The 11,391-nt window shown below is 40.9% G+C and overlaps 1 protein-coding gene across 4 annotated transcripts in view; it reads left to right on the plus strand.

The window, feature by feature from the left end:
• Positions 1-11,069, plus strand: part of SEC16A (SEC16 homolog A, endoplasmic reticulum export factor) — a 29,392-nt gene extending 18,323 nt beyond the window's left edge. For 3 of the 4 annotated variants that reach the window (XM_051636601.1, XM_051636603.1, XM_051636604.1), the window contains 16 exons: positions 61-166; positions 636-776; positions 883-996; positions 1,606-1,810; positions 1,970-2,218; positions 2,908-2,993; positions 4,204-4,359; positions 4,599-4,676; positions 4,948-5,004; positions 5,694-5,805; positions 6,145-6,282; positions 6,932-7,032; positions 7,359-7,433; positions 8,056-8,115; positions 9,027-9,101; positions 9,891-11,069. In XM_051636601.1, the coding sequence (XP_051492561.1) occupies positions 61-166; positions 636-776; positions 883-996; positions 1,606-1,810; positions 1,970-2,218; positions 2,908-2,993; positions 4,204-4,359; positions 4,599-4,676; positions 4,948-5,004; positions 5,694-5,805; positions 6,145-6,282; positions 6,932-7,032; positions 7,359-7,433; positions 8,056-8,115; positions 9,027-9,101; positions 9,891-9,959 (1,822 nt within the window). In that variant the 3' untranslated portion in view covers positions 9,960-11,069. The remainder of the gene's footprint in view (positions 1-60; positions 167-635; positions 777-882; positions 997-1,605; positions 1,811-1,969; positions 2,219-2,907; positions 2,994-4,203; positions 4,360-4,598; positions 4,677-4,947; positions 5,005-5,693; positions 5,806-6,144; positions 6,283-6,931; positions 7,033-7,358; positions 7,434-8,055; positions 8,116-9,026; positions 9,102-9,890) is intronic. The other variant, XM_051636602.1, reaches the window with a different exon arrangement.
• The last annotated feature ends 322 nt before the right edge of the window (positions 11,070-11,391 follow it).

Here is an 11,391-nt window from a genome sequence, read left to right on the forward strand (position 1 = left end):
GTTGTCAGGCTATGTAATATCAGTATTAAACAATATTTTTCCTCTCCCATTCTCAAACAGCTTGCCATTTTTTAAGTTTGCCACCAATGAAGCCATTCAAAGAACAGAAGCCTATGAATATGCACAGTCACTAGGAACTCAGCCTGGCTGCTTGCCCAATTTCCAGGTGAGAAGCTGTTTCTTTATATTTTATTTTGGCAGGTTTTATGTTAGGCTTTAATTTCTGACCTGCTGCATTCAGCACAGCAAATATTTTATCCATTGTAACACGGAGGATTTGTGGATAATGCAATGCAAGATTGCTTGTTTCCTGCTGTCACTTAGATCTCCTTTTCACATTTTTCATCAGTGCATTCTGAATATCTGAATTTTTTGTTACTACAATTATATTCAAAAAGAAAAATCCAGCAGCATGTTTTGGCACTAGCTGTGGACAAACAGACACCTCCCATTGTGCATACATTGGGTGAAAAAAGAGAGTGGAATGCTTTTTCCCCTCAATTTTTCCCCCTACCTATTATAGATGTGATCATGGGCTATCTGAGCTTTCAGCTGAAATGTCAGACTGCTTTTCACTTGATACCACTGTGCATGTTTGGGTCACTTGGTTTATTTCCCCTGCTTGCACTCCCTAGGTTTTCAAATTCATCTATGCCTGCCGACTGGCTGAGATGGGACTTGCTGCTCAGGCTTTCCATTACTGTGAGGTGATTTCCAGAACTGTCCTCAAAGATCCACATTACTACTCACCTGTACTTATTGGCCAGCTAATCCAGGTAACTTCAGGAAGAATTAAGTATTCGTGGCTTCATGTTGTAGGTGGTGAGCTGTGGCTAAAGGTGCCTTTTGTTGGCTGGTTAACTTACTGATTCCTCTCCCTAGATGTCATCCCAGCTGCGCCTGTTTGACCCACAGATAAAAGAAAAACCAGAACAGGAATCTTTTATTGAACCTTCTTGGCTAAAAAGGCTGCGACACGTGGATGAACAGATCAAGGTACAGAATGTACTTTCCAACTACTCTCAAGTAGTCACTCTTAGTGTAAATCCATTTCTTTGCATGGTTTTGTTTATACTGCTAATGACAGAAATGTACAAAGTGACCACATTCATGTCACAAAGTGCAAGTGTTATGATTTAAACCAAGTGGATTTACCACACTTCAGTGCCCTGAAACTCGAAAGAGAAGAGTCAACGGGTGTTGTTCATTATATGGAATAGGCTTTTCTTAGTTCTGTAATGCAAGAAGTGCAAGGCTTGTTAGGTTTCAGTAACACCCACTAAGCAGAGAATCTGCTTGCCAGAGAAAAAACCTGAGTGTGAATTAGTTTAGCTACATGTAAATTACCTCTTCTTTAAAGAGATCTGTCAGAAATTCAAGCCTTCAGCTAATTATCTAAGCTTCCATTTAAAAAAACAGACAAGAAACCAAAAAACTTCAAATTATTGGGTTGAACTTGTCCTGCAAATGGCTGACGGCTCATTTGTTGACTAAACACCACAAAAACCTTGTGCTCTTTTCACTCGAGATTTCCTTTGCTGTATGTTGTCTTGCTTATGAACCTCATGTCAGGTCCAGTTCATAAGTTCTTCCTTTCCTGTGCAGGAGGGTGCAATAGCTTATAGCACAGACAGATCCACCCCCCCACCATATGGCTGCAGCACCCCGAGCTCGGAGCTGGACCATGGCAGTCAGTGTGATGGAGCAGGAGCTGGCAGGGACGTGGGTCCAGGTGCTGAAAATGCATTGCTGGCTTCCTTATTGCCCAACATGGCTCAACAGATGCAAAGTGTGCAGCTGATGCCTTCAGGTTAGTGTTGTGTGACAGAGAGAAATAGTTCAGGTTTCTTGCATAAGATACAAGGGGGTGGTAGAAACTGAGATTTCACTTCTGCATTGTATCCTGTTATTCATAGGGTAAAAGGTTCACATTGGAATTTCTTACCTTTATTCTGTGTGTGTGCTGCAGTCCCTCAGGCTGTCCTTGATGGGTCAGCTGCTACGATTCCTCCTGGTGACCAAGAAGCTGTCCGAAGTGTCCCATTCTATCCAGTGGCTTCTCAGCCTGTTGGTCCAGGACCTGGCTTTGCACCTCCAGGATATGCAAATCCATATGGAACTGAACCATCACCCCTGTATTTAGGGTCAGCACTGCCACCAGGAGGGCCACCACAAGAAATGGAGCCACGGTCAGAAGAGCAGACAAACCCAGAAACAGGTCTGGAATCTATGACAACAGCTTCCCTCCCTTATAAGGGAAAGGAAGGATTTGGGGGAATAATTCAAAATATCTCAATGTTTAGAAAATAGTAAGTCAAGCATTGGGTAATGAAATTTAAAAATGCAACATAATGGCACAGAAATATCTGTAGAAAGTTACAGTGTCCATCCTGCTTATTTGGCTTAGTTTAAAAGAAAGGTTAGGCTCAGCAAATTATGATTTAGAAATTAGCAGGTAATTTTCTGCATCATGAAATGATTCAGAGTGCACTGGAATTGGCAGTTCTGTTTGGAAGCTCTGGGATTGGAGCCTTGAGGATTTCTGCCTCTGGATGTCAGCTTCTGGGACTCTTGTTAATCTTTAATTCTGTGACATGACGTGTCAAGGCAGACATGCACAAGCTTGGCAGAGCTGGTAGAGGTGTGAAGGACCTTAAACTGCCCCATACTGGTGATTGCATCCCCTCAGCCTGCTCTGACCTGTGGTTGGAACAAACATAATTTGAGAAAAAACCCAATCAGACCAACTGCAGTTCACGTTCTTTAAAATATCAAGTGCTTTCTAGCACAAAATTCATAACCAGTGAGAACTTTTATCTTAAAACTGTTGTGTTGTTTGGGGGGCCTCTTTGGGTTTTGTTGTTGTTGTGTTCCTCCCTGTTAACATAATGTCATTTGTTTCTCAAGGAATGCAGAGAATTGCCCCAGAGTCTTCACAAAACTCCTTCCCAGAACAGAGAGAGGAGGATTTCTATGGCAGAATGGCTAGCATGGTATCTATTTCCTACATCTCTTCAGCAAATGTCAGCTTCATTGCAGATCTTTGCAAACACAAGTGTGTTTGAGCTACATCTTACTCTTCAGCAAGACTTGAAGATTAGTTTTTCATCCCCCCTGTCCTTCCTCTTCAGTGGAATAAATAATGAAGAAATAGTAGAAAAATGTTAGCTGTAATTTTCTTGTCTTGTTTGGTTTTTTTTTTAAAGGGGGAGGGGGATTATCAGGCTGTTGTCTGAGGAGTTTAATTTACTTTTCTGTGCCCTGCCTTCCTCTCCTATCTCCCAGAATAATTCTTGATAGCCAGAAGAACTTGTGGCATACACCAGCAAGTGAGGCAAGCAGGCCTTAAAGAACAGTTTTAAAAGCACAATATTGACTGCCACGTGGTCACAGCTGAAAATTGGGAAGGTGTTTATCAAAATCCCAAATCCCTTTCTTAAAATATATAGTATTTTAACTGTTTAAATACCACTGAAGTTATCTCCTTGCAAGCTGGTCTCCTGAGGTGCCAATTTTTTGAAATAATTATTATGAACATTTTTAATAGGGATACATGTGGCACCTGATAAAGGAGGGGGAGACTTTTTAACTGGAAGTTAACTGTACTTACAGAAAAAACAGTGGCTGTTTGGGTTTTTTATGCTTGAGTTGCTACACGAGCATTAAAAGAACAACCTAATGTTAGAGGGCAAAAAGAAATGCAGGAGTCACTCTCTGGTGCAGCATTTTTCTATCTTGTGGGTTGGTTAGCCTGCTCAGCACTGCCCTGGTTTACCTCTTTTTAATGGACCACTGACATGATAGTGCACTTACCTGGCCAGGCTTCAGCTCTTTTCTTAACCTTCTGCATGTCAGAGGAGGTGTAAGTACCCAAATAACCAGCTTAGATATCTTTAATGGTGTGGGATTTTTAGATAAACGGTTTTGTCAGATGTTTAGCTGCTTGCTTATTGTGCATGTCCTGGCTTTGTACCTAACCAGGCACCAGGCTGAAGATCCAGAGCTGCAGCTCAGTCTTCAGCACGTGCTCTGTGCCATGAGCAGGCCATTCCTTTCCTTCATTCTTAATTATGTGTATTTTTTTATGTGCTTTTGCATCTCTTCCCAGTGCTAACTTTTCAAAGAAGGAGATTGTTTAGCAAGATGAAGTGTAATTTCTCCAGCAGTGACAACTTTGTGCCTTCCTGTCCATTTGTTCTGCAGGGCTATGGGCGAAGGTCACGGACAACTTCAGAGTCCTCTGCTCATTCTGTGGGACGAGAGAGATCCAACTCTGCAGCAAAACAGCCCTCTCCTTCTCCCTCTGTTCCTGTAGGGAAAGACACTAAAAAAGAAAAGAAGGAACCAGCACCTAGAAAGGTAAACTTTCTGAATAAGGTAATTAGAGCTGGAGGAGATTTGTTAGTACATGTGGTAACACCTGGTCCAGGTTGCTGATATCAGAGGTGCTGACTAAACTCCTTCTGTTTTTGAGATGCAACTTTGGGCTCAGAGTTCAAGTCCCTACCAGAAAATTAATTGTTGTATGACTATTTATTTTAATCTGCTTGTAAGTACAGTTTTGAGAGAATTAACTGAATAGTTGAATTTATTTTTAGACTGGTGCAAACTGGTTTCGCTGGCTGATGGGAAAAGGAAAAAATGAAGCTCACCTTCCAGATGACAAGAACAAATCAGTAAGTCCCCTAAATCACAAAACCTTTATACATTTTAATGTGTTCAAAATATTTTCCTAGGTGACACGTGAACATTGTTTGGACAAGTAAACAAATGTGTGTAAAACTTTCAAGATTGTGCTTATTCCAAGACTGGCTCTTTTTTGAAAAAATAAGAGTTACAGTTTGGGATGGGTTGGTTGGTTTGTTGTGTGGTTTTTTGTTTTTTGGTTTTTTTTTTGCTTAACAGCTGTGTTTGAGCTCCTAATCTTGTACTGTGATTTCCTTGTAGATTGTTTGGGATGAACAGAAACAACGTTGGGTTAATCTGGATGAACCAGAAGAAGAGGTAAGAATCTGAGAACTCATTATTTCACCAAGTGGAAAACTGGACTCTGTACTGGCTCAGTATTTTCTTCAGTCTGTTCTTGGCTTTTAAGAGTTGCCATTTATTTGAATTTGGATTAAAATGTGCAACATTTTTTGAAACTAATAAACAGGTTATATGTTTTTATGGTCTACATCCTCATAGAACCATTTGTATCTTGAGTTGCTGGTGTGAATCCAGTAATTGCAGTTGAATTTACAAGGGAACTTACTCTGAACTGAGTCCAGTATATCTCTTCACAGAAGTTGGCATCACCTAGACAGTTGCTTGCTAATTGATTTGCTGCAAACATAATATAGGGAAAAAGGTAGGGAGAGTCTATAGTTTTGAAAATGTAATGCATTGTATAGTGAAGAAAATCACACATCCTGCCCATCCTTGTTATTGCAGGATCTGTCTCAAAACACAAACAAATAAGAACCACTGTTGTGAATCTTTCCTTTTAGAGTGAGTGTAGATGCATTGTAGAAATGCCTTAAGTTAAGTTATCAGATGGATCATGAGGAATACTGGTCTGCACTGCTGGATGTATGTCTGTATTCCTAGTTTTTTGTGCTCTGGAATAGGTAAGGAAAAGGAGGAATAGACTCATATGTGGTTAAAAACTTTCAGTCAATGATGTGGTTGTTTTTTTGTTGTTCTCCCTGCAGAGCAAGCCTCCACCACCACCTCCAACAGGATTTCCTAAAGGTCCTCAGGCTGCTCCACCTGGACCTGGAGGCCCACCTGGTGCCCCTGTCAACATGTTCTCCAGAAGAGCAGGTAACAGACAACATTGATGCTTAAAAGTATGGAAGACTTGACATTTTCTCTTGCATAAAATACGAAGGCAGATGTTTTGGCTTCTCTGGAGTTGTTTGGGGAAAGCTGGCAACTCAGTGATACCATGGAGTTGTGGCTATTGCTGGCTCTACTTGTGCCCTGCTTCTGCACTGTGTTTGCTGCCACAGTTCTTATTGTGACTTGGATATTATTGTTTGTATCCCTGGAGCATTATTTTCTGCTTTAGAAAGATGCCTTAACCAGCAGACTGTTGGAAACAGACACGTGGATGACTAACACAAGGCTTAATCCTGTTACTTCTGGATTTTTCTGTTTCAGCTGGAAGCAGAGCCCGTTATGTTGATGTCCTGAATCCAGGTGGAACCAAGTCCAGTGGTGCTGTTCCTGCCCCATCAGACCTGTTTGCCCCCTTGGCACCAATGCCAATTCCTGCAAACGTGTTTGTTCCAAACTCAGGTATGGGTGGATAAAATAGTAAAGAGGTTGTACAGTTATTTATTGTTATGTGGTCATCTAAGTCACTTTTTCCAGTATTATGTAGCCTTTAACTCAATCTCATTAACTCAGATTTGGTTTAGAAGTAGGATTTGTTTGGGAACTGCAGTAAAACAAATGGGTTGGTAAAGCTGAGCTCTGCGTGCTGCAAACAAGGGAGTTCTCTTTTTTGTTGGTTTTGTTTTGTTTTTTACTTTTCCACCCCTGTTGCAGAGAGGCCAGGCCATCCAGACAGCAATGTTTGAACTGTGGAGTATTCCTGTGTTGCTCAGTGTCTCGTGCTCACTTCTGGCACTTGTACCTAGCTCCAGATTTGCTTTTTGGGGGAAGAAGGGGGAAGGTTTTCCATGCACACTTGCTTACCATCTGTTGGGTTTTTCACGCTTTCACTACAAGCTGTGTTGCACTCAGGTTACCAGCATGAACTGTGTGCATCTCCTGCTTGCAGGCTTGTCAGACAGAGACAGTGACACTGCCCTCTTTAAGTTACCTTTTCCTGGGAGAAGTTTGGTGTTCTAGACATGCAGTTCTGCTGATGTCTCTGCTTCTCATTCTGTGAAGTCAAATCCCCTGGTCTGGTGTGTTTGGTTAAATCCCATTTTCTTTGTAGTTCCAGGGGAACCACAGCCAATGGAAGGGACTGATGCAGCAGAGCACACACCAGCTGCAAATCAAACCAACACAGATCCTGCTGCAGCTGCTGAACCAGAGGTGGGTTAGAAACAGTGCCTTGTACAGAGAATTCAAACTTCGGTTTAAAAACTCCTCAGGATTCTGAATAGCAGTTTCAGAGCCACAGTTTGACAAAGCATGTTATTGTCATTCACAAACCTATGCTAGAATTTCACCTAAAGAGCTGGAGAAGCGAAATGCAAGTGAAAATGTGGGAAGCTGGTGAAAAGTGACCAAGAACATAGGAAGTCTCACCCTGCTTGGTGTCTTGTAATGTTGTTTTGCTTCAGAGGGATCGGTGTGGCAGAAATGTGAAATAGGATCTGAGTATCTGAGGTTAACAAAATTGCATTGTTTGTCTTCAGTATTTAAACCCTGCCATCCTTCCTCCTGGGTCTGGTCCTCCCGTTTCCAACCCCGATGGCTCCCAGTCAGGAGAGGTAAGGCTTGATTCCAAGCAGTTAGCTTGTGCAGTGTATTTTAACCATTAATTTGTAGTGGACTTAACACGGGCCATCTCAAACAACCAGTAACTGATGCAGTTGCAGATAACTAGCCAAGGTGGAATCCTGTGGCTGCCTCCAAAATTGTACAGAAAAGGCCTCTAAGCTCATATGAGAAGTTCAGCCTCTGTGTTCCTACATTGTCATCTCCTTTTCCTATCTAAGTAGACTTGTACAAGCCTTTTACAGAGTAAAATGTCAGTAGCAGTTTGAGGATCTCTTCTTGCCTCCATGCATGCATATGATTTCACTAATATTAGGTGCCAGACACAACAAGGAGAGTAGATTGCTGTGTGCCAGGCAGAGTAACATGACCCTTGACCCTACTAAATGTTTTCTATACCCACATAATTTTGTGCTTTAAGAAGTCCTTTTGGTTTAAACTAACTTCTTCCTTTACATTTTAACTTTTTTTTTTTTTTTAACTTGAAGTTGGTTTAACCTTTGGCAGTGAGACTTTTAAAATGAAATGGAACAACTGGAAGCTTGGGGCAGTGACATGCATGATGATTTTTTTATTTGTGTTTTTTTGTATTTGTGTGTTCTTGCTGTTTTGTAGCTTTCGCGCTCTAGTTCAATGAGTTCATTATCACGTGAAGTAAGCCAGCATTTTAATCAGGTACATGTGGCTGGCCATTCTCATTTATGTTAACTTATTTACTCTTCCCCCCCCCCCCCCCCCTTTATTTTGCATTTGCTCAAATACTAATGCTCCTTTTAGTCATTTTCCCCTCTTCTCATTTCACAGAAATAACACTGAAAGTGGCTACTGATGTAGTGTTCCTTTTAACACTCAAACAGGGTCTTCAGAGGTTTTTTTTGTATTCATGAGAATGCATGTAATCCAGGCATGCCTTGAATTTATGTTCATGTTCATATTCCTGAGTTTCACTTCATCATTTTGATCAGCTCTTTCCTGGGATACCAAAGTTGTCAGTTGATTTTTTAAATGAAAACAAAACAAAACAAAAACCTCTTTAAAAGACTCTCACAAGCAAAACCTTGTCATTCTGCTGATGCCAGTCTCAAATTGGTAATAATACCATTGCCTGTTTCATCTGCAAAAGCCCCTGTAGGAATTAAAGGAATACTTCATCTCTGCTGTAAGTTCCAGTACTGTGGGATCACCCTAAAGGGATGACATAAACATTCTGGTATTTCTTAGTGAAGCAAAACTTGATGTAGAACATTTATTTTGGGGCAAGTCCTAAGGTCTACTAACAAAAGCAGCAGGTACTAATTCAGTGGAGTCACACTGGTGTCTTGTTTTGGTTTTGCATGCTTTGGATTTTCAGAGCTCTTTACAGTTTATGCATGTGACCTTGTTTGGCCAACTCCTACATTAAGCAAGTTTAATATTAAGATATGGATGCAGACTGTACTGGCACTTTTTGCAGTGGTTACAATATGCTGCACTGTCCATATTGTTGGCATTATTACTGTGAATATCTTCTGTGTCACTGAGCAAACCATGTTTCAGAGGTTGGTGAAGCTCTCCAGTTTGTAACTTCAGTGTTATCTGCTTTCTAGCCAGCCGCTGTTCCACCTCCAGGGGGACCTTCAGCAGGAGCAGTGCCCTTCTACAATCCCTCTCAGTTTGCACAAGTGAGTAAAGGCCCCATCTTGGCTTTGAACAAAACCATAAACTTTGTTAGCCCTGAGTGTTTTACCAAGTTAGTGAAAACTTGCTTGAGTAAATCATAGTCATGCTGAACCTTCTTGTGTTAGGTGACCAGAGGCCACACCCACCTTTTAGGGCCACACCAAGTTACTTATTAATGTCAGTACAAATTCCACCTCTTGTCCGAGATGCCTTTTGAACCCTCAGCTCATCCTTACAGGGAGATAATCCAGCCTGTCACCTGCTTTGCCTCTGGGCTTTCCCTGCCTTTGTAGCATTTGGGGGTTTTGCAAGATAAAGGAATGGAACAGCAGCTGCTGCACAGCATCATTTTCATCTGTTCTCAAAGTGTGAGGGGCTAAAAGGTGACGTGACAAGAGGCCACCTCACAGGCCCCTGCAGTGCAGCAAGGCTTGTTGCACCCAGAACAAGGCTCTGGCTGCTGCAGGATGAGTCTCTCTTGCCTTGCTAGAGCCACAAAGATTAAAACTGAAAGTGCTTGACACTGAAAATCTGGTGCTTCTGAAGTGTGATTTAGCTCTGATAGCCACCATCACCTGGCAAGCAGAGTCTTAATCTTACGTGCATTTTGAATTGATGTTTTACTAGCTTAACCTGGACTGATGCATGTAGAGTGTTAGCTGTGTGCACATAGACCAGTCTAGCACCTGTTTAACAGGTTTGCATTCAGAACTTTACTTCCCACTTCTTGTATTTTTTCTCTAGTATGACACTTTGACAGAACATTTTTAATTCCTGTTCTCCTTTTTCAGTCTTCTGCAGCCACTGGAAATTCAAGGCTGGGAAGAATTGGACAGAGGAAGTATCCAACACTGAAGTAGAATACAATGGCTTTGTATTTGGAATCCTTACTCATGGTCTGAGTATACAAAGAACTATTAAATCTTACAGCACATGGTATCAGTACAAGCTGCAGTTGACATGACAGAGATTTAATGATGGGTGATTTTTTTCATGGGTCTCCCTGTTTGCACCTCATCTACTCAAATCATTACCAAACATGAAATATATGTAACTTTTCCTTTAAAAACAAAACAAACAAAAAAAACAACAAAAACTGGCTAGAAATAGCTTTGCTGTGGTAAAGAATAGACACAAGGGAGGAAATAGTCTGTTACAAAAACTATTTGTAAATTGCATAGGCAATTTATTCTTTAAGTTTATTTTAAACCTAATCGTGTGACCTTGGAAGACATAGTTTCAGGGATTCTTTAATTTCTGAAGGATGCTCCCCTCCCAGCAGGGGAAAAACATGTCCACATTGTAACATAACACTGTGGCCTTAAGAGGACCATGCACATTTGTAATGCTTATCAAACAGGACTTGGTTTGTCTGTGTATGAAATCAGAGATGTTCACCTGGGCAATGCTGGTTTGTTTTCTGAAGGGGGGAGGGAGCCACAGCTCATCCAAATAAATTGACCTGTATGGAATGAAAACTGTGACTGTAATCTAATACTGATTTGATTTGGATCTTGCCTAGTATGTATGTAGTTTGTGGTTTAGACTACTTGTAAAGCAAATTGTATAGGCTGAAAAAAGTTCTCTGTATCATAGCCAGTGCTGTACTATTGGAGGAGTGAGTGTTCTTTTAAGTGCAATACAGTTGCTTGCTTTCTCTCACACTGCTGGCACTGAACAATTAAGGTGGTAACAGCTTGAAAGTTGTTCAAGATTTTTCCTGTTGAGTGCCAGAATCAGCATAATACTCTGTTCTTGAATTTTCTTTACTAAAATAACCAAGGTCTTAAGTAGCTAACAGCTGAATTTCGAACGTACTAAAAGTAGATGGATTAGACCTCTACTGATGGACTTTAAAATCTTTAGGTTTATAATAAGAAATCTTGAAAACCATGATATGCAAAGTTCATAGTCACTGAAGAATCTGAATTATCTACAAAGAGAGAAATAAACTTTAAATATTTATTAAATCATTAGGCCATATTTTATTTAGAACTTGCCACCAAACTATTTGATTTTACTTGAATTTCTGCCTGTGAGTAGAGTGAAATTGCCAGTGTTGGTCCCTGATTGTTTTTTTTTTTGTTTTCCTGAATAATGCCAGGTTTCTGAGATCTCAATAGCCTTACCTGTGTCCCAGAAGGTTTGTATGTAGCTGAAGCAAAATGCTTTTTGGGGGGATTAGGAACCTTTGCATAATGGTCCATACTCAATTCCAGACGTGGTCAGCAGCAGTCGGTGGGGTTTACTTTTCTATAATTGAAACCTAGCCAGAACCTTGGCTTTCCTGTA

This window comes from Apus apus, chromosome 19, assembly GCF_020740795.1.
Source record: "Apus apus isolate bApuApu2 chromosome 19, bApuApu2.pri.cur, whole genome shotgun sequence".
Taxonomy (NCBI): domain Eukaryota; kingdom Metazoa; phylum Chordata; class Aves; order Apodiformes; family Apodidae; genus Apus; species Apus apus.